The sequence below is a fragment of the Cnephaeus nilssonii genome, assembly GCF_951640355.1.
Source record: "Cnephaeus nilssonii genome assembly, chromosome: 3".
Lineage (NCBI taxonomy): Eukaryota > Metazoa > Chordata > Mammalia > Chiroptera > Vespertilionidae > Cnephaeus > Cnephaeus nilssonii.
Window position 1 is genome coordinate 56,580,411 of NC_137074.1, and position 27,597 is coordinate 56,608,007.

General features: G+C 37.7%; 1 protein-coding gene across 1 annotated transcript in view; it reads right to left on the minus strand.

The window, feature by feature from the left end:
* Positions 1 to 27,597, minus strand: part of SLC49A4 (solute carrier family 49 member 4) — an 89,917-nt gene that overhangs the window by 28,598 nt on the left and 33,722 nt on the right. The window contains exons 4-7 of the mRNA XM_079762161.1: positions 26,948 to 27,077; positions 21,238 to 21,346; positions 15,550 to 15,617; positions 10,555 to 10,682 (exon numbers count right to left, since the gene is read on the minus strand). Of these exons, the coding sequence (XP_079618287.1) occupies positions 10,555 to 10,682; positions 15,550 to 15,617; positions 21,238 to 21,346; positions 26,948 to 27,077 (435 nt within the window). The remainder of the gene's footprint in view (positions 1 to 10,554; positions 10,683 to 15,549; positions 15,618 to 21,237; positions 21,347 to 26,947; positions 27,078 to 27,597) is intronic.

The window sequence follows — 27,597 nt, forward strand, 5'->3', positions numbered from 1 at the left end:
AGCCTGTCTTGCTCAGTCCCTCCCTGCTGGCCACCTTCTAATTAATTTCCTTTCAATGTGCACGAATCCATGCACCAGGTCATTAGTCTATATATATAAAAGGCTAATATGCTACGTGTCCAACTGGTGCTGCCATGACGTGCACAGAGAAATGGCACCACGGACCTGGCGCCCACAAAGCAACACTCGGCTTCCCCCAAGTGGGACAGAGGCCCTGCCACCACCCCGGAGCGACACCCCACCAAACTGCAGCCGACACTGCCGGGACCCCATAGTGCAACATGTGCCCCCCAAAACGGTGGGTGTTGGTTCTGGGTAATGATGTCACATAGCAATGCCTGGCTTCCTCTCCCTAGTGACCAGCCTCCTTGCAGTTTCTTCATCTCAAGAACACGATTTGCTTTATAGGCAGGTGGAAACATTTCACACCTGGGAAGTGTTTTCCCGTGCCTCATCTTAAATAATCCTCACAGAAGTCCTGGAGTAGGTACATAGGAGACTTGGTGGAATCCTATTTTTTTTCATTTGCCAGAAAAGGAGATTTAGAAAGCTTAAAAACTTGACCTGACTAAAAAGAAATAAGAAATGGTGGACCTTGAAAATGACTTCAGGTCTTCTCACTGTGCAGAACAGAGTCAAACACTGCTGCAGTTAAATATTTTACCCTTTGTTCTCCCTGCATGATCTATAATAATAATCTGTTTCGTGTTGATATTTATTGCTGTGTTGCTGACAATTACCTGAAAGAGAAGTTGGGGTGCTTCACTGGGCTGGACAAAGTTAAGCTAAATCAGAAAGCAGGTCTAATTAAGCAAGTTTCTCTATCCTATCTAATAAAGAGGGAAATATACACCCTCAAAGATGGCGGTGCCCACAGCCACAAGATGGTGGCGCTCAGTCCCCTCAGTCCTGCCGGGGCAAGCAGGCACGTGGCACAGCTGGGTCCACCCCCAGGCGGATCCGGCCGCTTTGCATGCCTGCCTCCGGAGTCCTCCAGTGCCCTTAGCCCCCCAGCCACCCAGAGCCGGCCCGAGGCACAGGCAAGCCTCGAATGGTGGCTGCCTAGCTGCCCAGGGTGGGCCTGAGGTGCAGGCAAGCGTCGGATGGTGGCTGCTCAGCCACCCAGGGCCGCCCGAGGCTCAGGTAACCAGGGCTGGCCAAGGCTTGCACTGCCAGCAGTGGCAGCAGCAGAGGTGCGATGGAGCATTGCCTTCCCCTGATCGTCGGGTCACCTCCTGTCCCTAAGGGCTCCAGGACTGTGAGAGGGGGCAGGCCAGGCTGAGGGACCCCTCCTCCAGTGCATGGATTTTCATGCACCAGGCCTCTTTTATATATATAAAGCTCTCGCTGGCACTAATCGCATGCGTGTGTTTCGATCTGTCATTGTTGATCGTGAATTTGGTTAACACTTCTATTATAGAGAAAGGGCGAATAGCGATATTAAAATATTTCTTCTAATTAATTTCCTTTCAATGTGCACGAATTCGTGCACCGGAACACTAGTATTACTATAAAAATGATGAGCAAGCCCTAGCCGGTTTGGCTCAGAAGATAGAGTATCAGCCTGAGGACTGAAGGGTCCGGGGATCTATTCCAGTCAAGGGTACATAAATTGGTTGCAGGTTCCCCAGCTCTGGCTGGGGTGCATGCAGGAGGCAACCAATCGATGTGTCTATCTCATGTCTATGTTTCTCTCTGTCTCTCTTCTCTTCCTTCCACTCTCCCTAAAAATCAATGGAAAAATATCATCGGGTGAGGATTAACAAAACAAAACAAAAAAAGATGAGCAAAAGGTTGTTTTACACTCAATGGATATGCTGAAATCACTTCTTATTGTAGAAACTAAAGAATCAAAGTAATTTGCACAGGAAAGGGTTAAATTAAGATCTCCATAAGCAGAATGGGGGAAGGTGGCTGTCAGGACTGATTTAAAATATTCCTCCCCAGTGTTCTGGGGAATGCCGAAAGTAGAAGCTGATTATTAAGAGCCTGAATTTGACTTCCATTTGAGTTTGCAGTTTAGAGCCTGATACAGTGTCTTTATACACTGGTTTGGCAGATCTAGTGGGTGAATGTCATCTATTAAAAGTCAGGCAGACAAGATAATTTCCTGCTCGTCAGAGAGGGTTCAAACTACATGATCATTAAATATTTCCATGACTTTCTATAGTACTCATACTAAAATTATAACAGACTGCCTTTCAATTAAAAAGCCAAGGTAATTTAGCAGAACAAACACAATGCTGATGTAGAGTTCTTTCAAAGAAGCTAACAAAATTCATAGGCCCATAATTTAAATTATAAAAACACAAAGTCCTGTGTAGCACAAAATACAGTTACAATGGATGTGTTTCAAGAACATTAATTGGATCATAACCCTGAATGTCTGGTCCCCCAACCCTGCTCCCAATGACAAACCAAATTACTAAACTTTAGGGAAATAAAACTATGTATAAATACATTTTTTAACCAAAATATTCAAACCTTAGATGAGTAGCAGTTATAAAACAAATCACAAAATTTCAGATAAGAACTATTTCTACTCAACATCTAATGAGATTCTCAAGATATCATCAATAACAAGAACAATTTCAAATCTTAGATTTACATAATTTTGAAAACATCTTTTAAAATACTTTCAAATATATTATCATATTTCATCATCCTATCAACTCTTTGAGGCAGGTAAGGTGTTTTACAGATGAACTGACCAAAGTTCTGAAGGTCAAAAGGACTTATTTAGAAACAATGTGAGTTAGCAGTGGTAAAAATAATGTAATTAAGGCCTACAGAATCTAGCATGTTTTCCATCAAGCAACTGTGTCAGGTTGGAAAAAAACAAACAAGGCTTGGTATTTCTTTTACTCAGTGGTATTGACACAGCAGGCATGCTCCTCAAATCTGTATTCAGCACAAAGCTGGAAGTGACTGCACATAAGACAGATGACAGAAATCAAAAATAGAGCACCAAAAGGTTACCAAGAAAGAGATGAACTTTAATCATGATAAATGCAAAATGAGTCCAAAAATTATTGCTTAGGCATATAACAGGGAAAACTTTAGCTTAAGTCGTTCTTCAAAATCATTTATCAGGAGCCTATTATATGTAAGCCACTCTGTTAGAACAATTAATAGGACATACTCTGACCTCAAATCACTCCGAATCTAAAGAAATGTGATAGATGCCTATTGGCTCAGCAGCCATTTACACGCACAAGAAGAGTTCAGGAGATAATTATTCTTCATTCTCTTAGAAAAAGCAATGTCTAATCATGAGAAATAAGAGCCTCCTAATATTAAGTGCTGAGTGCAGCAGGAAAGGTGTGCTAAACTCTAGCAGTACATTTTGAGAAGGACAATGACAAGCAATGGTAGGTTTAGAAGAGAGTGACTATGTTGGTCAGTGGTGTAGAATCCAAGTCCAATGAGAAAGAGTTGTAAGAACTGGGGAATGGTTAGATTAAAAGGCTAAGGCCAGACATGATACATGTCTTCAAATGTTTTGAGGGCCATTAATGGAAGAGGGAGGGAGCTGGCTTGCTCTATGGAAGCCGTGTTGTTTCACATCAGTTATCTCAATAGGAGGAAGCATTTCCCAGGATTCAGAGCTGACTAACAACAGAACTGGTAATGTGCTTTCTCTTTGGGGAGGTATTCAAACTTCAGTGTGTGATGAAGATCTATCTGGATGGTAATGAAAGAGATACACTGATACGTTTATGGGATGATAAGTTATATCAGATGATGACCAGGATTCATTTAAGTAGATCAATAACAAAATTAAAAGATGTAGGTAAGAGAGCTTAACTAGGATATTAAAAACAAAAATCTTATAGGTGCTTCTAGATAGATAAGAATAATAGAGAATTTGTTTGTGGTTTTATTAAAAAGCATTATAAATAAGAAATAAGGATTACAAAATAATAATACATTTTTATTATGCATTATTAACAATCAGAATCAAGAAATTTCCCTAAAGACTAGGTTTATAACATTAGGATTCTTTATTAGATAAACTTTTATTCTTGTGCATATTGATTGATTTTTATTTTATGACAAAGTTAAGAACATAACTGTGAATTATGATATTAAATCTTTGCTAAAAATATTTCTACAATCTAAAATCCTTTTGGAAATAAAGACATACCTATAAAGAGAAAGAGCAAACACCCACATTGTTAACTACATAGTCTTTCTTCATAGATTTTTGAGCATGTGGAACACACAGAATACATATGTATGCAGATACACACACACCAATACACATTCCTATGTCACTGAGCTGTGCCTCTCTTTTCAGCCTCATATTTTCTTCCTAAAAGTGACTGCTGAGGCCTTCATAATCTACCGTAATTAAAATATGCAGTGCATGAAACTGTGGCTCCAAAAGAGGACGGGCATATTTTGCTGCAATATTTGGCAGTGGAGATGAGTTTCTTTCTTTGTGTCATTAATTTGTGGTGTCCCTTGTTTAGCCTCTTTGATGACACAGGCTAGTCCTCCAAAGGTTCATGGTTATGTTTAGAGTCTCTAAGGGCTAGAAGTGATTATCTCAAAGGAACAAGGCACAACTAATAATCCATTGTAACAATGGTCCCAGAATAGAGACTAGTGTGAAATCAGATATCGTAGATAAAGGTTTAATCAGTAACTTTCAAGCTCCCAAAAAATTACTTAAGGTTCTGAAGAAGGCGATGTACTATTAAATCATGAAACACTGATCACCTGGTCAAGCCCTCTACCTTCAAGAAATACAGATTCTGCCTGGAAAATTATTTGTTCTTGACAATCTCATGGATAAACAAACAGTATATGGTCTTCCACAATAGGCCCTTTGAGCATTTCATGACTACATTTAAGGTTTTTCACAAATTCATTTTCTTCTTTTAATCTATGTTCTATTTTTTTCACTCTTGATCAGTCATGAACATTAGTAATAATCATTTTTAGTTCATAAAAATTGAAAACAATAATTAAGTCATTTCTAGTCTTAATATCCCTAGTTTATCCCTTAATACCCCTAATTTCCTTAATAATATGCATTTCTTTCATCATGTTCATCATTCTTTTCTGCATTTCCTTTTTTTAAAGTAGTTCTGTTTTCTAATATATTTTTATTGATTTTAAAGAAAGAAGGGAGAGAGAGAGAGAAACATCAATGTAAGAGAGAAACATCGATTGGTTGCCTCCCATACGTACTCTAACTGGGGATCAAACCAGCAACCTGGACATGTGCCCTGATTGGGAATCGAACTGGCAACCCTTCAGTGTATAGAACGACACTCAACCAACTGAGACATACCGGCCAGGGCCTGAATTTTCTTATTTACCACCCTTTTTGGCAATTATGTTTTTACTTCTTTACATGCTAATTAAAATGGGACATAATTATCTTAATAAATGAAAAATACATGAAAATATATTAAGAGAATAAAGCTCTCCCCTATTTATGTCACATGCCTTCAGTACAACCAAATATGTTTTCTTTCTTCAAATATCACTTGAAGTCAGCTTGTAGTCAGGTATCACTCTCAAGGGGCTCATGTCTAGCTAATTATCCCCCTTATTCCCCTCCCACTATCTGTTTCTGACGTCACCATCATGGCATTCTAGTAACTTGAATTAGAGGAAAAATGTCTCCCAAGGCAACTTCTGTTAAACACGCAAATTTATATTGTTTCAGGAAACTCAACACCAAAGTGCTAACATTTTTCAAAATGCCATTTTCGAAGTATTCATCTGTTCTGTGAAAAATGACTGAGTTGTGGCTAACAGGGCTAGACATCAAGTTCTCAGATAAGGTGAATAATGTGTTTTCATAATTTTGTTCATGGCATAGCTTCAAGGTTTTGAAACTTGCATTATCTAGTCATGAGTTTATTTATTTTCCCTATTGTAGATGCTTCAATTAATAAAGATATAACGCAATTTTAAATATTAAGTTTCCTTAAGGAAATAAAAGGATATTGCTGATAGCCTACAAGAAGATGTGTGCAAGCAAGTACATATAGCAAAGCAGTATGCCTTTACACAACTGAAATGATCCAGTTTTCTTCTGTATGGCACAATAATGTCAAGATCAGTGGATTACAAAAAGATTGCATTAGAAGGTTTTAGTAGTAGTAGCACTTACAACACATGGGTTGAACAAAATTAACTAGCTTTTAATTTACTATGTCAACTGTTATAATTAACGCATATATTTTCAAGTGCTTTTCATGTAAATTCTTCTGATATAGAAAAAGCAGTAACAGAAATACTAAGTTTGCTAGAAATGGGGAATAGGGCTAGATATTTTCCTGATTAAAAAAAGAATGACTGTGGTAAAAAAAAAAAAAAAAAGAAAAAGAAAAATAGAAACATGAATTTGCCATTACTGCCTTTAAATAGCTCCAAGGTCTAACTTTGTCTATAATTAGGTTTTATAGTAAGTTCCTTTTCGTGAAACCTCTTTTACTTAAGAAGAATGAGATCAGATTTTTACAAAGGTGGTAAGAGTATCTGTGACAGATTTATTCAAATGCTCCATTGTTCCATTAAAATGTGCCCTTTGCCTTCCTACAGCTAGTGCTAAATAACAGAGTGGGCATGATTGCTGACTACTACTTGCAATAAGTCATATCTACTGAGATTCAAAATGGAGATAATATATACATTGCATTCATTCATTCACTCATTCATTCATTCCTCAGGGCTTGTGGTAGGTACTGTGGTAGGAGTTGAGGTCAGAATTTAATAAGGCACAAATTCATACTCCACATTTTTAGAGGAGATAAAACATACACTCAAGTAACTATTAAGTGATATCAGGAAAGTGAAAAAAATATACTATAATCAAGAGAAGGAATGTGAACAAATCTAGTCCTTAACCCAGTGTATGTATAAAATATAAATATAAAAAATATTGAAACTGCATCTTTCAGGAGTATCTAAGTGACATTCAAAAACTGACTTGCAGTTGAAAACAACAGTAGAATTTATAAATTCAGTAGTTTTTAAGATGGCCACATCAAACTCAACCTTTCAATTATGGTCTTGATTTAATTTAGAATTCTGTTTTCCTTTCTGTCCAACATAATTATTTTCAGGGACAAATTGGGAAAACAGTCGTGACCAGGTTCAGTTCCATCAATTTTCTTTTAAGATTAAAAAAGATGTATTGTTTTCAAATATATACTTTTTTTTCTGATTATAAAAGTATATTCATTATACAAATCCCAGACCCCCAAAAAAGGAGGTAAGAAGTTAAATTCATACCTAGTGCCTCCATCCAGAGATAAAACTGTTAATTTATGTTAATTAGAAAATACATATAATTTAATGAATGTACTATCTTATAATGAATATTTTACACTTAATTCAAGGGAAAGAAATCTGTTCGCTGGGTACTCATGACCATGTTCTTGTAAAATCTAACAGATGCATACTTGACATACAATATCACACAAAAATCTGAGCATAATGCCATGAATAAGAAAAGTTATAAACCAAAACTGTTCCACCAGAATGTTGTACAACTGCTAAACTATGAAATTATACCAGAATAAAATAAAAGTTATGGCCCAGAATAGTTTCCCAAATTGCTTAAAACCCTAAAGTAGGAATGTTAATGTATAAAAAGTACATAATACCCAAAAATGATTACGCTGGACACTGGGCTTTATAGACAAAGCGATAAACATTACAGAGGATTCCCAGGGTGGTATAGAGCAGAGGTTTCAAACCTCCCCTCTCAGCAGCCTCTGTCTCAGTAAATTTTTCATGGTGCTCCAAAGCCAAAAGAAACAGCTAACAGTTGTGTTAATTACACAGTTAGAGCCAAACAATTTAAAGAATATATATGTCCTAACAGTTTAGTAGCTATTTAAAAAAATAATACCCAAATATTGAAATACATATGTTTTTATTTCATTCTTAAATAACCACAGTTACCTACTAATGGGATGTGTGCATCTGATGGGCAGGGTACAACTTCTCAAATCTTGGAATCAGACTGACACCACCACTCTCATTTCCTGTTCCACACTGATTTTTGGCAGTGTTTGCTTTTTATCACAGCAACCGCAGAAAACCTAACTTTGCCAAGACATCATCAAAAATAACGTAGCAGGATCCATGCTGAAAGTGGAAACTGCCTGGAACTAGAGGCTCGCACAGTGTCTGGCAGATGTGGAATATCCGTTTCCTTTGGAAATTTAAAATAGCCCGTGTTGCCTCGTGAGTTTGCTGTGGCACTCCAGGGCAGCTCGCTTGGCACAGTTTGGTAATCATGGTTATAGGACAAGTGTATCCTGTTGCCCTATTATTACCATGAAAGTGGTAGGAACTCCCAAATCAATGAGTGCCTTGGGAAGATTTGCACCCTCTTCCCCCCGTCACATGTCAAGTGTTGGTCCTTTTATTATGGACAGTATAAGTCCAAATTGGGATGCACAGTATTCCTCAATTATCTATAGACAAGGAGCCCTCCTCTCACGGAGTCCCAGGGAACATGCATGCCACTGGGTAATAGGTGGCTACAGAGCCACTTTCAGATTATTCACGCCTACCCACATAAGTGCTTGGTATAACAAATAACCCTACAATCCTACAATCTACCTTTACAACAAATAATCCTACAATTAAACACATAATCCAACAGGTGGCCGAATATTAATTGCAAATGAAGTAAAAAATATAGTAGTCCCCCCTTATCTGTGGGTTTGCTTTCTGCAGTTTCAGTTACCCGAGGTCAACCTTAGTCTGAAAATATTAAATGAAAATTCCAGATATAAATAATCTGTAAGTTTTAAATTGCACACTTTTCTGAGTAGGGTGATGAAATCTCTCATTGTCACCTTCCCGAACTCCATCCGGCTTGGGACATGAATCATCCCTTCGCCCATACATCCACAATGCATATGATGCATATGCTACCTGCCCGGTACTCACTGAGTAGTCTCTGTTATCAGATCAACTGTCATGGTAGCTCAGGGATTGTGCCAGTAACCCTTATTTTACTTAATAATGGTCCAAAAGCACAAAAGATTCTGCAATTAGAATATGCCAAATAGAAGCCATAAAGAGCTTTCTTTAAGTGAAAAGGTACTTATGTATAGGAAAAAAACATAGTATATCTAGGATTTGGTACTCTCTGGACTTTCAGGCATTCACTGGAGGTCTTGGAACATATCACCCATGGATAAGAAGGACTAGTGCATGCATCTTAATCTTTGATTAAAGTGGAAAAAAAAAGGAACAGAATAATTTGTCATAGTAATTTTAAAAAATGTTTTAATTAATTTCAGAGAGGAAGGGAAAGGGAGAGATAGAAACATCAATGATGAGAGAGAATCACTGATCAGCTGCCTCCTGCACACCCCCACTAGGGATCAAGCCCGCAACCTGGGCATGTGCCCTTACTGGGAATCAAACTGTGACCTTTGGTTGAAGGTCATAGGTTGAAGCTCAACCATGGAGCCACACTGGCTGGGCTGTCATAGTAATTTCACAATGATCCTGTGGTAGGCAGAACAATGTCCCCCAATCCTAACCCAAAATATATTTATGTCTTAATCCCTGGAATCTATGAACATGTTATCTTTGGAATTAAGGTTACTAATCAGCTGACTTTAAAATTGGGAGACTATCCCAGATTATCTGGATGGGCTCAATGCAATCACAAGGATCCTTAAAAGTGGAAGAGGGAGACAGAAGATGGGAGTTCAGAGGAAGAGGTGGCTTTGGAAGAGAGGCACAGATGATACCACGTGAGAAGGATGTAACAGGCTGTTCTGGGCTTTAAAGATGGAGGAAGGGAGCCACAAGCCAAGGAATGTGATAGAAAAGGCAAGGAAACGATTCTTCCTGAGTCGGCCCACACTTTCATTTTAGCCTAGGGAGATCCAAACTGGACTTCTAACGTACAGAGATGTAAGGTAAGTCTATGTTGGTTTAAGCCACTACCTTTGCGGTAACTTATTACAGCAGCCACAGAAAACTAACACAGACCCCCAATGATACTAATAACCACAATAAAAACAACAACTATAAATGTTTCAGGTTAATTGGATGAGCTAAGTAAGCTGACTCTAATATACTTCCAATAGATATTTCCAGTAAGTTTTGTTTTGTGTTGATGATGTAATTATACTAAATATAAAGTAAATTATAGTTGCTGGCTCAAAGGATTTTACTGGAGTGTACTACAAACATCATAGCTTTTTGCCTTTGTTCATTTTCTTTACTGTTGTACAATGATGTAATGGCTATAAAGAAGATAAAAAATCTTTATATTATGCACTGATATGAATGTTCAAAGCATATAAGCTTTTCCATGTTATACAGCTTGGGTTAAAGATAATACTTCTTTTTCATATGTAAAATACCAGTGAAAATATTTTTAGTTATTTATTGAGTTTCTTTAGATGGGATAATGGTTTGATGGCTGGCAAGGGAAACCTTTTTGTATATTAAACAATTACTTCTAGAAAGCAAAAAAAAGTCCTACTGTCAAAATATACATACTCTTATGAACTAAAAATATTTATTCAAAGTTCAAAAGTAAGTGTTTACCTGTGGTTAAAGGCAGGTGTGTGATGCTGTTCAAACAGGTGAGGGTGAACCACGTGGATGATAGTGTAGCCCCAGAAAACAGGAGGAGAAGAATTAATTTCAGCATACCCCTGATAAAATCTGCAAACCTAAAAACAAACAAACAAACAAAAAAACACACAACAGTCTATTAATCCTAGCTGAATTTAAAAAAATACTGTTTAAATCTATGATACACTTTTATTTAAGGACTAGGAGCCCGGTGCATGAAATTCGTGCACAGGTAGGGTCCCTAGGCCTGGCTGGCGATCAGGGCCCATCGGGGCCTTCCTTCAGCAGGGCCTTTCTTCCCACGGCTGCTGGCTGCCAGCTGCTGGCCAGGGCCTTTCTTCGTTCCATGCTGCCCCCTGGTGGTCAGCACACATCATAGCAAGCAATTGAACTCCCAGTTGAACTCCCGAGGGGACACTTTGCATATTAGCCTTTTATTTATATAGAAGATAGATAATTTCTTAAAGAAATTTCCATACATTCTTTTAAAAGTAAGTTTTAAATTTTTTAACTGATACATTGTGTGTGTGTGTGTGTGTGCGCACGCGTGCGCGTGTGTGCATAAGTGATAAATGTTACTTCGTGATAAATGATTTTTTTCTCTTACCAAGCTCACAAAAGGTGATTTCTGTTCAGGATCTATAACTCACAGGATGGATTCTGAGCTTTTAAATACCACTTTTACTTTCTTTATGTTTTTTCTTTAATTGCTAAATATCCTTTAATGAGTACATATTGTTCTAGTTTTAGAAAACAGGCTAACTTGTTGACATAAACTTGTAGAGATGGCTTTCCCAAAATTCAGACTCAGAGAACAAATTCTAATGCTTACACTAGAGTCTTTGTGGTCCTATATGACCTGGTCTCTGCCTCCACCTTCCCTTTGCTTTACTATGCTCCAGCTGAACAGGCCTGTTTCTGTTTCTCATACATGCAGTGTTGTTTCCCCCAGCAGTGACCTGTCCTGTCTGCCTGGAATGCTGTACCCCTGTTCTTCACATGACCTACTCCCGCTTCTTCCTCAGGTCATTCAGGTGTCAGTTGAATAAGGCTCATTTAAAACACCTCCCCTTGCCACCTCTTAATTTTCTTCATATCATTTACCTCTACTGTAATTCCTCCTGTTTTTGCATTTGTTTTCTGTCTTTCCTATCAGACTGTAAGCGTTGTGAGAGCAGTGAATACTATTGTTTAAACCTTGTGACTACGTTTGCTAGCATTTTAAGTTCTTAAAATCCCTGCTTTTCCCTCTGAGTTAATGTGAAACTAAAAGGCATCTAAATGCTTACCATTTAGTTATGACCAGAACCTTTTCCATTTGTTAATTGCTTTTCCTCATCTGCCGACTAACTGTTGATTGTACAGGCACAATCCTCTGGCTGTGCCAACATACAACTTTCTCTGTCCTTCAGAATTGTTTCCATTGCAGAAAAACAGACCCCACCCTAAATATGGCATTTACCATGTTTTCTCTTTGAAGCTTTAAAAATAAATTTAGTTTCTGTTGTACTTATGTGTCCACCCCTATCAACACTTTCAATACTATCTTTTGTATTGCAGTTATTTGGCATGATATGGTTAATCATGTTTGTAAGCGTTATCGAGACTAAAATAACTTCCTCTGAGAGCTGATGCCATCTTTTGGTAGGAAAAATGACTGCACCTTTGCCCAGTGACAGGTTTGTTCTTAACTATGAAAGTTCACAGACAGAAAAATTTTGATCTTGAAAATTCTAAAAAACGGTTCCACAGCTTGATAGAAACGTCCCTCAAGAAAATCTAAAAATCACACATGTTTCTGACATATATTTTTGGTATGCTGCCTGAACATACGTGTCAGATAGGCAGGTGGCCAGGTATGAGAGAATAGAAGAGTTCTCTGGTACAACCAGAGCTGAGTGACGTTGAACTGGGAGACAGTTTCACAGGGCCAGATGACCCAAGAACAAACTGACCACTGGGATCTGCTCTTTTTAGAGACCTAGACCTTTCAAATGGGCTAATACTATCAAAATATACTGCTAGGACCAAAGTAGTACATTTAGGAGTGGCCTTTGCCAACATAATTATAAAATAATCATCCAAAGCACTCATGTCTATAAGGAGACTGCAATCTAGGGGTCCCAAAAATTGGTGTTATAAATGTAATTTTAAAATTTATTTAAGGTCTAGGAGACACATATAATTGATTTCAGATCCCAGGGTAAGGGTAGTACTTTATAGAACTTCGATTTCAACATATTAAAAACAAAAATGTTCTCATTCTAATTTTTCCCTTAATTCTATTTCTATAGAGTTAAAATGAAAGGTTTATGGAAAGAAAATAAAGAGAAAGGAGAATGTGAGATGTCATTTCTGTTATACGTATAATGGTTCCCTCTAACCTATTCGGTGCTCAGAATAGAATTTGGTAAATGATGACTCACTCTAATTGGCTTAGAGATTTAATTAGAATAATTAGGTATGATTTTTGTCAAATGTGATAGGTCAATGCATTTCAGTATCAATGTAGTGATTTGCTACAAATAACTATCTTTTAGATTTTATTCTTATACTAGAAGCCCGGTGCATGAAATTCGTGCACGGAGGGGGGGTGTCCCTTAGCCCAGCCTGTACCCTCTCCAATCTGGGACTCCTGGAGGGATGTCCGACTGCCCGTTTAGGCCCGATCCCACTAGGATCGGGCCTAAACGGGCAGTCGGACATCCCTCTCACAATCCAGGACTGCTGGCTCCCAACTGCTTGCCTGCCTGCCTTCCTGATTGCCCCTAACCGCTTCTGCCTGCCAGCCTGATCACCCCCTAACCACTCCGCTGCCAGCCTGGTTGATGCTTAACTGCTCTCCTGCCAGCCTGTTTGCCCCCAACTTCCCTCCTCTGCCAGCCTGGTCACCCCTAACTGCCCTCTCCTGCAGGGTTGATCACCTCCAACTGCCCTCCCTTGCAAGCCTGGTCCCTCTCAACTGCCCTCCCTTGCAGGCCTGGTCCCTCACAACTGCCCTCCCTTGCAGGCCGGGTGCCTCCCAACTGCCCTCTCCTGCTGGCCATCTTGTAGTGGCCATCTTGTGTCCACATGGGGGCAGGATCTTTGACCACATGGGGGCAGCTATATTGTGTGTTGCAGTGATGATCAATCTGTATATTATTCTTTTATTAGATAGGATAGAGGCCTGGCGCACAGGTGGGGGCCAGCTGGTTTGCCCTGAAGGGTGTCACAGATAAGGGTGGGGGTTCCCTTGGGGTGTGGGGCGGCCTGAGCGAGGGGCCTGTGGTGGTTTGCAGGCTGGCCACGCCTCCTGGCAACCCAAGGGGAGGCCCTGGTATCTGGAATTCATTTTCCTTCTACAATTGAAACTTTGTAGCCTGGGGCGGCAGCCATTTCTGTGGCAGTTAATTCACCTTCTACAATTGAAACTTTGTAGCCTTAAGCGGGTGAGCCCCGCCAGGGTGTGCGGAAAGCTTTGCTTCCCCTGTTGCCGCCGACAACCCTGGCCTGCTCTCTCAAGCTCCATTCTGCCGCCATTTGTTTGAATTTGTTTACCTTCTATAATTGAAACTTTGTAGCTTGAGTGGAGGCTTAGGCCTGCAATGGCTATGGAAAGCTGGGCTTGCTCTGTTACCTGGGAAACCTTGCTCTCTGTGGCTGTAGCCATCTTGGATTGGGGTTAATTTGCATACTCGCCCTGATTGGCTGGTGGGCGTGGCTTGGCTGGTGGGCGTGGCTTATGTAGCGGAGTGATGGTTAATTTGCATATTACCATTTTATTAGAGAGGATTTTCTTAACTTATAAAAACCTCATAAAGTGATTTTGAAATTAGTGTCAATTTATTCTTTCATTATCCAAGAAACACTTTGCAAACTTTAAGATCTAGATAGCCCTAGCTGGTTTGGCTCAGTGAATAGACTGCCAGCCTGCGGACCAAAGGGTCCCAGGTTCAATTCTGGTCAAGGGCACGTATCTTGGTTGCAGGCTCCTCCTCAGCCCCGAAGCCCTGGTTGGAGTTCATGAAGGGGGCAACCAATCGATGTGTTTCTCTCACAGCGATGTTTTTCTCTGTCTTTCCCTCTCTCTTCCACTCTCCCTAATCATCAATGGAAAAACATCCTCGAGTGAGAATTAACAAACAAACAAACAAACAAAAGATTTAGATATAATATTATCCTGTGTCAATTATGCTTTAGTGTTTATATATTGAGGTGATTTACCCATCTTATTTATCTCCCCAAATATGTAATTAGATTCTTCCTTTCCTGGTAAAGTTGACTGCCTAATTTTGTTTTTGATTAACTAGGGTAAAATTATTTGGGAAGTGAATGAATATCATCTCTTTGGAAAGACCAAGAGTAGTTTTATAGGCAGTCACATACATGAGTGACATTTTCATTCTTTCCTTTTTTTAGAATAAATGAAACTTTTTCCCTCTCCTGACTCATTCTAAAAATGTGTTGTCAAAATGTGTTAAGATCATAGGCAGTTTGATGGAACTGGAAGTCTTTATGGACATTTTTAATCAAAATGGAATAACCATTGAGATACATGCCAAAAACCCCAGAAGTAAATATATGCTAATCAGGACAGTGCCTTTTCATGGAAAGTTCTAGACATGCTCTTACAAATGATTGTTTTCAATTCTCGGTAACTATCCATTTGCCTCTATTACACTATCACCTTTGGGTTCCATTTGTAGATGTTGTTCTCTAATAACATGGAAAGAGGCAGCTCAATTACACTGGAAATACATCGCCAGTCTACAAACACATTTCAGGACGGACCACTCTTGAGGTTTCTTCTAGCAGCAAATTCTCCCTACTGTATGTCGACTTTCTTGTAGCCCCCTTCTCTGACCTTTGCCTATTTTACTTTTCCTTAAATTTTAACGTTTATTTAGGGGAGCTGATTATCCCTTTGGGCTTTTTGTTTGTTGGTTTCTGGCTACTCACATGTTTAACATAAAATGTTCTTACCTTGCCATCGCTATTCCAACAACACAGCCCCCAACAATGGACCAAAATCCAATCCAGCCAGCATCTACCTGTTAAGAAAATGGCAGACACATAAGACCATCATGTTGCAATTTAGAAGGCTTGAAAAAAAAATCCTCTATAATCAATATTAATAGCTAAATGACAAAAAATCTAGGAAATGCCATTTAAGAAAACGAATCAAATGAAAGGATTTGTGTGTGACTAAGTAATACAAATGTATCTCAGTAAATATGTCCTCGATTAACTTATCAGTGTCACACCATATAATCAATGTCACAACAAATATTTTAAAAATATATTCTACATGCCTAGCATTATAATAGGAACCCTTAAGAAAATAGGAAAAGGACAAAAGATGGTCACTGACGGAAAAAAAGTTTAAAAATAGCCAACATACAGGCAACTACTAGGAAATAATTAAGTGCTAAACACCTAGCAACAACTAAAAATGTATTAACAGAACACAAAAGGGGGAGACAATGTAGGTTTGAGGGTTGAGCACCTGGGGAGACTGGATAGAGCAAGAGAATTTGAGCTGAGTTTCAACTGTATAGCTCAATCAGCTCTTGAGAAAACATTTCTGGCCCTGCCATGTACTAGCTTTGTGACCCTGGGAAAATTATATGACACCTTCTTACCTATAAAATAGACTAAATGAGATAATATATGTATAGATCTTAGATCAGTGGTTGGCACAGAGGAAATGCTCAATAAAAGTCAGAGCTGTCATCATTACCTGATGATGCTTCTCTATCTACCTAATGTCTTAATCGCTTTCCTACCTTCATGGCCAAACTTATTCAGAGCAATCTACAAATGCTGCCTTTATTTGCTCATCATGCCTGTATCTTAAACTCTTATTATGACTTGGCTTCTCTCTCAACTCACACTCTTAAGTTTCAGTTTTCTCACTAGTAGGTGGGGATGATAGAGAATTTTTTTTAGAATTAAATAAGCTAATAAATGTAAAATGCTTGGTACATGTTAGCTGTTGTTACCACTGAAATCCCTGTGCCCCTAACAATAAAGACGCATTCTGTCTCCTCTTTCCCCTTCCCACGTCCACCACACTTGCTTATTTCCCACTCTAGACTCCTGTAATAGCATCTGGAATGGTCTCCACAATCTATTCCTCCCATACTGCCAGAACAATTATCCCGATCATTCCACTTCGCTTCTCAGAAACAGTTCCTGGCTTTCCTTGTGGCTACTGGGAGAAGTCCAAATCTAACCGGCATTTGAGAGCCGCCCAAACTAACTTCTACCTTTTATTTTTTTCTAGTCATATTTTTCATTACACCTGTGTCAGAAATGTTCAGCTGTCCTAAAATATATCATCTTCTTCTGCCTGGGCATTTGGCTACATTACATGTCCCAGCCCCCATTCAGTTCCATGTGACCACGTGACTAAGTTCTCATTAATGGAAGTGGCCAGACTGAGGTGTGCCACCTCTGGGCTAGAACCTGGAACACAGTTATATGCCTCCTCCAAGCTTCCTTTCCCTTCTGCCAGCTGGGATCCAGATGTGGTCACCCAGCTTCACCCATGCCTATAAAGACAAGGTCCTAGGAGACAGAAGAGCTGCAAAGTGGAAGCAACCCAGGTCTCTAAATAAGAGTGAGGAAAAGACCTGTCCCAACTGTCCTACATTACCAGGCCAGCTGTCCTAGATTGCTATGTGAATGACAAATGGATTTCTTCTTAAGTTTCAGAATTTTGGGATTCTGCTCCAAGTAATACAATACTTTACACAAGTCCTTTGTTGTACCAGTGTTTGGTGCCAGAGCAAAGATAAACACTCTCTGGAAAAAGAGAACACCCTGAAGCTTAAATTATCTCTACTTTTTTTTTATACTATTGGTTTTTGGAGCAAGAGAATTCTCTGTTCTGCAGAACTGCCCCTCTCATTGCATCCATCATCTAAGGCCCACATAACGCTATCAGGCTCCCGCTAACATTTCCATCTGTCCCCTAGGCGAGTGGGGTCCTGTACCGGGGCAGAACCACCATGCTTCTGACCATACTGACCCTGGTCCTGCCAGGCTGTTGTGCTTTTCTGCTTCCTTCGCTCATGGCAATTGCTTTAGTTAATAACATTCTACACAATAATTAAAACATTTTCTTTGTTTTGATCTGTTGCTTTCATTTAATTTTAGATTTCGCTTTACTTAATACCTGGTGTGATTTATGGTCTCTCTACCTCTCAGAGTTTGTACAGAGGCAGATACTTGGAAGGATTTATAAGATGAAGCATAGAATCTTGCAAAGTCAGTCCTTGCCTGTTTGGCTCAATGTTTAGAGTGTCAGCCCTGGACTGAAGGGTCACAGGTTCAATTCCCAGTCAAGGGCACTCACGCTGCCCGCCCGGTTGGGGTGTGTGTGCAGGAGGCAACCAATCCAGGTGTCTCTCTCACAATGAAGTTTCTCTCTGTCTCTATCCCACCCTCCACTCTCTCTAAAAGTCAATGGGAAAATATCCTCTGGTGAGGATAAAAGTGAAAAAGGATTTTCAGAATCAGAATCATTTAAATGAGTGCTACACTTTTCCTTCTTGAAAGTGAACATGCTTGAAATACCTGCCATCCAGAAAATAGGTTAGGAAATTAAAGAAGGCTTAGTTCTTATGGTGAAAGTATACTAAGTAATCTGGATTAATATTCTGATTGAGAACTAGGAAATCTATCTGATGGCATCAGAGAGCCCAGAAGGTAATACCTAATTATGGAAACATTATGTAGAATGGGAAGGAAACCCAGAGAGATAAACCTCGTACTTGAGGACTCTTTTCCCTTAGGGGTGGGGTGTCTGCTGATTTTAGAAAAAGTGGCTAAGGTGCTGAGAAGTTATCAACAGCCTCATTGACACATGGAGAAAAAAATGAGTTTGAGGCTTACTGTGGGATGAGTGGCCTTGTAAAATATCCCAGGCTTTAGTTGGGGGCTCTGAAGGCTATACTTAAGAGTACTGTGACCTGGAAACTATATTCTGAGGGACGGAAGCCCAGCTATAAATAATCCCTATTTCTGGAACTAGATTAAATGATCCCTAGACTCCTGCAAGAAAAATATAAGTTCTTTTTGGACAAAAATAACATCATCTTGGAGCTTAAATTAACTCTACAACTTTTCATAGTGCTACTATGTCTAGCACTCAGTCAAAAATAATAGAACACATAAGGAGATTAGAAAACATCAATGAATACTACAAATATAAAAATACCCACAGGAGATCCGGAAAAAGGGAATTGTGAGATACAGACTTTAAATAACTATTTTTAAAAGTTAAAAAAAAATAAAAGACAAGCTCAAGCATTTTACAGAAATTTCAAAACTATGAAAAAGTACCAAAAAAATTTTTATAACTTAAAAGTATAATTGAAATTGGTAACTCATTAATAGGTTTAATAGCATATTAGACTGAAAACTAAAATTGGATTTGGAAGAAAGGCTGGATAAAATATCCAGTCTGAAGCAAAGAAATACAAAAGGATGAAAAACTCAGAATCGAAAGTAAGAGACTTAGGGAATACAATACGAAGGTATAACATATATAGTTAAGAGTTCCTAAAGGTAAAATTAGAAAAAATGTAGCATAGCCCAGCCATCATGGCTCAGTGGTTAGAGAGACTCATTGACAGGCTGCCTCCTTCTCTCCCACACTGGTGATGGAGCCCACAACCCAGGTATGTTCCCCAACCGGGAATTGAACTGTGGCCTCCTGGTAATTTTTAAAATTACCCATTACAATAGCTTCAAAAAATATCAAATACTGAGGAATATATCTAACAAATATACAGATGGCATCTTTGCAGAAATTTATAAAGCATCATTCAGAGACATTAGGGCCTAAGTAAATGAAGAGAAAGACAATGATCATGGCTTGGAAGACTCAGTATTATAAAGAAGTTAATTCTCAAGCTGATCTATTCATTCAAAAAATATTTCATCAAAATCTGAATAAAAAAGAGTATTATTCTACCAGATACCAAAACTTGTAACATTAGAATACTTAAGACAATTTGGTATTGGCACAAAGACAAATAGACTAGAGGTTGACACAATTAAACTAAAGATGACACAAAAACCGTAAACAAGAGGAAGGAATGGATGGCACCAAGAATAGAGGGGAAAAATAATTTAGAAACACATTCATGTGCACGAGGGCACTTCATTATGACAAAGATGACACTGGAGAGCAATGGGAAAGCATGATGTTTTCAAAGACTGAATTAGATTAATGGATATTTATTTATATTGGGGGAAAATAAACTCCTAACTATAACAAGCACAAAATTCCATTCTAGGTTTAAATATGACAGGCATAACGATAAAGCTTAGAACAGCACTGTCCAATAGAACCTTCCATGATGATGAAAATGTAATATATCTGAACTGTTCAATATGGTAGCCACAAGTTACAAGTGGCTATTAAGCACTTGAAAAGTGTCACTGAAGAAGTGAATTTTTTATTTCAGTTCAACTGATTTAAATTAAACAGGCACATGTTGCTAGTGGCTACTATACTTTCAGTTCTACAAGATTAACAGAGGGAATATGTTTATGAACTTGAAGCAAAGATTTCTCTCTTTTACATTACAGTCTCTGTCTGCTAAATCCAACATCTAGACTATCTCCAAGTTAGTTTCTACTGGCTACTTTTCTTTTTACTTTTGTTTTTAAAATATGGGTCACATTTTCCTGTTTCTTTGTATGCCTAATGTTTTGGTGTGGTTTCTGTTTTTCTAATTGTATAGTATAGGTCATGGAAAATACAATATAAAGATTCCAGACTCTTTCATCTTTCTTTAAAATGGTTGATTTTTATGTTAGTAGACAGTTCAATTACTAAATGATCACCTTGCACTTGGGTAGGCTTGATTTTGTGCTTTATAATAGCCGAGAAGTAGACACCAAGGTGTTTCCCAAGCCCCCTCTCACTTGGTAGGACTCAACTGTCTCCTCTGCAGATTTTCGTTGGGGCTTTGTTTCTGGATTTAAGTAGGCTAGGTCTTACTCAATCTCGGGAAGAGTCCTACATTCTAGAGTTTGGCCTTTCTGGTGTCTCAGCAGAAGTCCAAGATGTTAATGAGGCCTTTCCACTCCGGCAGGGCCCGAACTCCGAGAGCCCAGCATTGCTTGCCCTCTACTGTAAGTGTTCTGCTTTCAACCCTGTAACAGTCTCTCTGTTAAACCACTGGTAGCTTTGCCCCTTACATGTGCAGTGCATTTCTCACTTGCTGAGGACCCCACACCACCAGTGAAATGGCTACTTTTAAATAAATGAGATATCCTTATCCTGAGACTAGAGAGAAAGTGAGAAATTAGATGTAGGAATAGCCATGTATTTGAGAATGGGATCTTAATCTTCATAAAGCATAAAGCAAGAATATAAAGGACAGAGTCAACAAAACTAAGATTTTCCTTCTTTATTTTTCTGCTTAGTAGCATCATTAATAACACCCAAATAAATGTGAAATTCATGACTTAACAAAATCCAGGAAGAAAATAAATATTGTTTATAACTATTTCACATGGACCTTGCTTTTGCAATAATGGTATGGACTATTGTTTTATCCAGGCCTTGAAGCTAAAACTAAGAACATGTAGACAATAGTTATCATTTAAATGAACTAAAAATACCTTCAAATATAAAGATAAAATGCTTACTTGGCTGACATGCACTGGTGTTAAAATTAAGTCCAGAACTCCAGACCAGCCAGCAAATACACCGAGCGGTATGGCATATGCTAAAGCAATCATCAAAAATCTCACGTTGCTGTGAAAGAGAAGTAAAAAATATTATTGCAGATTCAAACTCTAGAATTTAAACTTACTCATGAAAACAGTCATTTGAAAATTGGAACATTCGAATCAGAAATAAAAAATAGTTGTCAGTTGTTAATAAAATCAAAGTTCTTTAAATGTTTTATTTTTATAAGAATAGTCTTTTTTGTTCATATTATTTAAAATTGTCAATGTTTATTATATCGATGAATTACCAACATTATTTCATAGAATGACGTAGGTAGGTTCAGTTAAAAAATAGCTCTATTTGAAAGGATAAATTACTGTTGCTTAGATGGATACTAGACTTATCAGGTGATCACTTTATAAGTTATATAAATCTCTAATCACTATATTGTACACCTGAAACTAATATATGTCAACTGTAATTGAAAAATAAAAATTCAAATGTTAAAAATTATACTTTCTCCTTGAACAAGTTAGAAAAAAAGATTAAAAACAAATACATAATTTGTTAGTTTTACCATTTTCAGAGAGTAGTTTTAATGTTTTTTTTTATTATTATCATTTGTTTTACTATTATTTTTAAAAATAATTATTTAATAGGCAATACAATTCAAATGGCTCACAACCAAACAGGTATAAAAACATGGGGAAAATATCTCCCTCAAATCCCTATTGCCCTCTTCCCACAATTATCAATGTTATCACTTTCTTTGGTAACTGCCCAGAAATATTACAAAACATACAAGCCGATAAAAAAAATATATTCCCCCCCAATCTTTTTACATAAATGATAGCATAGTACAACCATTTGCTGAATTTTACTTTTTCATTTTAAGTCTTAAAGCTCTTCCATCTTAGTCAATACATACAGAGCTTCCTCATTCTTTCTCATAGCTGCATAGTATTCCATTATGTTGGTATATCATAATTTATTTATCCAGCTCCATACTGTAATATAGACATATAATTTTACATTTTATATAATATATAGTTTATATTTTTATATTTATAACATAATTTTATTCCTTTGCTCTTCCTGTTGGAAGAAGGAAGCATCATTTATGAAGTAGTCTTGTAAAACCAAAGCAAAAGCAAAAACTTGAGTTAGAACATAGCTCTGGCTACAATTTACAGGAAATACAAAGAACAAAGAAACATGGCAAACTACACTAAAAAGAAGCAATCCCCAAAATCTAGACCCTGGAGACAAAAGAGTTGGCTCCTCAACAAATAAATTACAAGGGTAAGAGAGAGAGAAGAAAGGAAACCTATAGATTGTAATGGATTTGAGCCAACTGCAATATGTGAACCTAATTTGGGTGCTGATTCAAACAAATTGTTAAAAAAAATTTATGACATTTATGACAATTGGAAATATAAACAATGATGTAATATTAGTAAACTATTTTTTTAAGTTTTTAGGTGTGATAATGATACTATATTTGTGTTAAAGTGTCCTTATATTTTTAACATATATTACACATATTGAAATATTTATGGATGAAATGACTTGCCATATGGGATTTGCTTCATGATACAGGAATGGGGGAAGTAGGTAAAGTAGAGCTGAAACAATATTAGCTATAAATAGGCAATTGTTAATATTGGGTTATGGGGATATCAAAGTTGAACTATTCTACCTTTGGATATTTCTATAAATTCTCCAAATAAAGTTATTTTTAAAAAACAAACCTTACCATGTTCAGTGAAAATAGTCAAAAATAATGAGATACATAATGTGCCATCATTTAGATAAGTTAAACACAGATGCATTTAAAAATTACACATATTGAAAAAGCACACAGACAGATACACATTAAATGCATTTGAAAGGTGGCCTGGGCAAGGAAAAGGGAGAGGAATGAAAGTGGGAAATATAAATAAAAGAATGAACAAGTAAATAAATGAGTAAATGTGTTCATGTGTCCTGAAGTAAAGAACATGTTCAACTCAACTCTCCACCTTTGAAGTTTGAAAGGCAAAAACAACAACCACCGTCACCAAACATTAAACCAACACATAAAGGGAGAGAAATGTTTACGTTAGGTTATACAGTTTAAATGCATATTAAGAGATGGGAATGGTATGAATAGAAAAAAAAATTGTGGTGGAAACTTTAGCATATAACCATTGCTTCCCCTCACCCCCTACCCCAGATAATGCAATTAATCTAGGAAAAAAACCAGTTATTCCAATGAATCCAGGAAATAATAAAGTAACCAGGGCTTCTTTGAAGGACCAGAGAAAATTTAAATTACATTGGTAGGCTAGGGGAATACAGCATGGCAGGCCCAAAGAACTCCCCTGGCGAGCCAAAAGTAGAAGCAAGCAATTCTGCAGAGTAAACAGTCGAATATGGGAGAGACAAAGGAATGTTAAGCATTAGTGAAAATGATTTTTTTAATAGAGAAAAAAGATCTTACACTTTATGGTTTATACAGGAAATAAAGATCTTGACTCTGGGGCAATTAGAAGCAAACAGGGCAATCAGAGTGATAATTTTAAGTTGTTTTCCCTTGTCAGAACAATCTTTTATATAACTTCTTTCATTAAAATCAACCCTTCAATGACCCCTCATTTCCCACAGAATAGTCCAAAATTACTAATATGGCATAATATGACCCTAATCTACCTCTCTAGCCTTATCTATCGCTATCTGATCTCTGGCTTGGCATAAAGAAAAACTTAAATAGCATTTTATTTCCAAAAAACCCACTATCATTTTAACTATTCATCTTATAAATGTGTGCCATTGATAATAATTCAATTTAACTAATATTTCTGTTGTTGCCTATGATGTGGAAGGCAATGTACGAGGTGCTGTAGAGACATGGTTTTCAAAAACCTTTTACAGTGCTCTAGAGTAAGAAACATATCTTTACTTTGTGACCTACCCATGTATATGTACACATAGGTAGACTGAAACCCTCACAAAAGATATGTATCATTACTATAAATGATGCAATAATATTATTCTACTAGAGGCCCGGTCCATGAAATTCGTGCATGGGGGCGCGGGGGTTGTCCCTCAGTCCAGCCTGCACCCTCTCCAATCTGGGACCTCTTGAGGGATGTCCAATCACCCGTTTAGACATGGTTGGACATCCCTCTCACAATCCAGGACTGCTGGCTCCCAACTGCCCTCCCCTGCAGGCATGATCCCCCCCAGCTGTCCTGCCCTGCTGGCCTGGTCCCCCCCCCCCCAACTGCCCTCTCCTGCAGGCCTGGGTGCCCCCCCACCTGTCCTCCCCTGCAGGCCTTGACCCCTCCAACTGCCCTCCTCTGCTGACCTGGTCATCCTTAACTTCCCACAACTGCCCTCTCCTGCAGGCCATCTTATGGCGGCCATCTTGTGTTCACATAGGGGCAGCCATCTTTGACCACATGGGGGTGGCCAACTTGTGTCTTGGTGTGATGGTCAATTTGCATATTACTTTTTTTATTAGATAGGATTTTATTCTACTTTTTTTAAAAAGGTGGTCAACCTTCTTTCATTAGTTGAAAAATAATGTGAACTAAAGTTGAAAAATAATGTTACATAGCTATGCTAACATGGTAGTCACAAGCCAGATGTGGCTATTAAACACTTGAAATGTGGCTAGTGCAACTTTAGAACTAATTTAAAATTTTAAATGCAACTTTATTTTTTTGGTAGAACTACAATCCACTTTAACTGCTGCACTGGGTAAGATATTGTAGTGTGCATGTTGTAGTATGTGTTGCTTCTAGTATTATAACCTGTCACTGACCTTCTTGGTGTCAGTAAACTAACTCAATTCTAAATATTTTTTACATACTAATATAACATTGTAATTTGCTTATCTAAATGTTTTATGGGGAAAAATATGAGACTGGAATAAAATACGTCACAAATTTCATAATGAATAGCAATTGCAACTTGCTGCAGCAGAGCAAAATGATGTCTGCTGTGTAAAACAAATTTTAAGATAATTAAGAGACATGTTCAACAAATACACAGTGAATTTTATAAGAAGTTTCCACAGAAGTAAAGTGAAAGATCTTCAATTAAGGCCCAAACAATTGTCTGTAGAATATAAAACCTTTAAAATAATATCACAGATGTAATGATTCTAAGCTTGAAAAATTGTAGGTACGTATTTTTAACTTTAGATAAAATAGTGCAATATGGGAGACACTGCTCAATTGTTAATATAATAAAATTTAAATGCAGATCAAGTATTTCTAATGAAATCTAGCATCTGAATTGAGATATGCTATAAGTAAAATATACACCAGATTCCAAAGATTTTATATGAATAAAAGAATATAAAATACCTCATCAATAATTTATAATATGAATTACATGTTAAAATAATATTTTAGATATACTGGCTTAAATAAAATATGCTACTAAAATTAATTTTTACCTATTTATTTTAATCTTTTTAAATGCAGCTACTAGAAAATTTTAAATTACCTATTATGTTGCTTGTATTATAATCCTGCTAGAGGCCCGATGCACGAAATTCGTGAGGGTAGGGTCCGTAGGCCTGCCCAGCAATCAGGGCTGGCGGGGCCTTCCTTCCCCTGGCTGCTGGCCGCCAGCCAGGGCCTTCCTTTGTTCCGTGCCGCCTCCTGGTGGTTAGCACATGTCATAGCGAGCGGTAGAACTCCTGGCCGGTCAAACTCCCGAGGGACAATTTGCATATTAGCCTTTTATTATATAGGATTAGGTAATATTACTGTGGACAAAAAGACATAGTTCTTGACCACAAGGTCTTACCATCTGGTGGGAGAGGAGGACTAGAAAAGAAAGAACCAACCAGAGAGAGTTGCTAATGAATCACTAAAAACTTATTATAACAAACTGGGGGAAAAATTCCAAAGATAAGTTCTAATGGCCCAACTGCAAATCATAATCACCAGTGATGGTCTATATATCCAAAGAATCCAGTTCAGTACTGTAGCATTTAAGCCTTCAAGGGCAGAATTTAATCTAATTATATTTAAATTATTCCAATAAAATAAAATGTTAAGTTTCTGAAAGTATGATCCTATTGGAGGCATATAAATAAGCACTATTTATTTTATTCACTTTTTATTTTAATGTGTATTAAGAAATACAAAATGGCCCGACCGGTGTGGCTCAGTGGTTGAGTGTCAACCTATGAACCAGGAGGTCATGGTTTGATTCCCGGTCAGGGCACATGCCAGGTTGCTGTTTCTATCTATCTCTCCTCCCTTCCTCTCTGAAATCAATAAAAATATATTTAAAAAAAATAAATATGAAATGAATAAAAATAATTTACATAATAGGAAAAATATAATAAACACATAAAACCCATGATTTCACAGATACTATTATGTGATATGGCTCCTTATAAAAGAAATTATTTAAATGAAAGATTTAATTTTTAAAATGTTAAATAAATAACAATAGAGATAGAGAAGGGAAAAATTATGGAGGTTTTTGTTTTGGGCAACTTTTTAAGATAGATTTCTGATAGGAAATTCCATTAAAGTATTTAATCCATTTTTTTATCTATTATTTACAAACTGATTAATAGATTGCCGAAAAATTACTACTTTAAATTATCTTAAATAAATGTGGAATTATTTTTAAAGGTGCTAGTCAAAACCACTCAGTAATTCTAAGTACATTTACCTTAATAATCTACAAAAACTCCGCCGATAACTCAGTCGTTGGCTAGCTGCAGCAACACTGGGAGGAAGGGGAGGCCGGGGTGGAAAATAAGCAAGAGTTGCAGAAAATATTAAGCAGACCACTCCAAATTCTGGAAAAAAAAAAAAAAGTGAAATGTTAACCAGATGACACAAACAGTTCAACATTTCAAGTATTACTTATCTAACAAATATTTACTGAGCATCAACTAAGCACTAGGCATATGAAAATAGGCGAAATATAGTACCTAACCAAAATAGCTCAGCCTTGTGAGAAACATCGTATGTCAAGACACACATTTCAGCAGGTCATAGGTAAGAAGTCCTACTGTAAGCAATGAAGTATGGTGGTACTATGGTGCACTATACAGACAAAAAGATTGAGGCAGTAAGCAAAGGTTGCTCTATGGAGAAAAGGGAGGGGGGCTGGGTGGAGGGGGGCAAAGAGGGAGGAAGGGGGAACATCTGTAAGTGTCACCAACAACAACAGCAAACGTTTTCCTCATCTCCCCAAAAATACCACCTTTCCCATTAGCAGTGACTCTCCTCCCCACCCTCATCCCCCCCCAGCTTGTGGAAACTGCTAATCTATATTCTATCCCTGTGGCTTTGCCTTTTCTGAATATTTCAAAT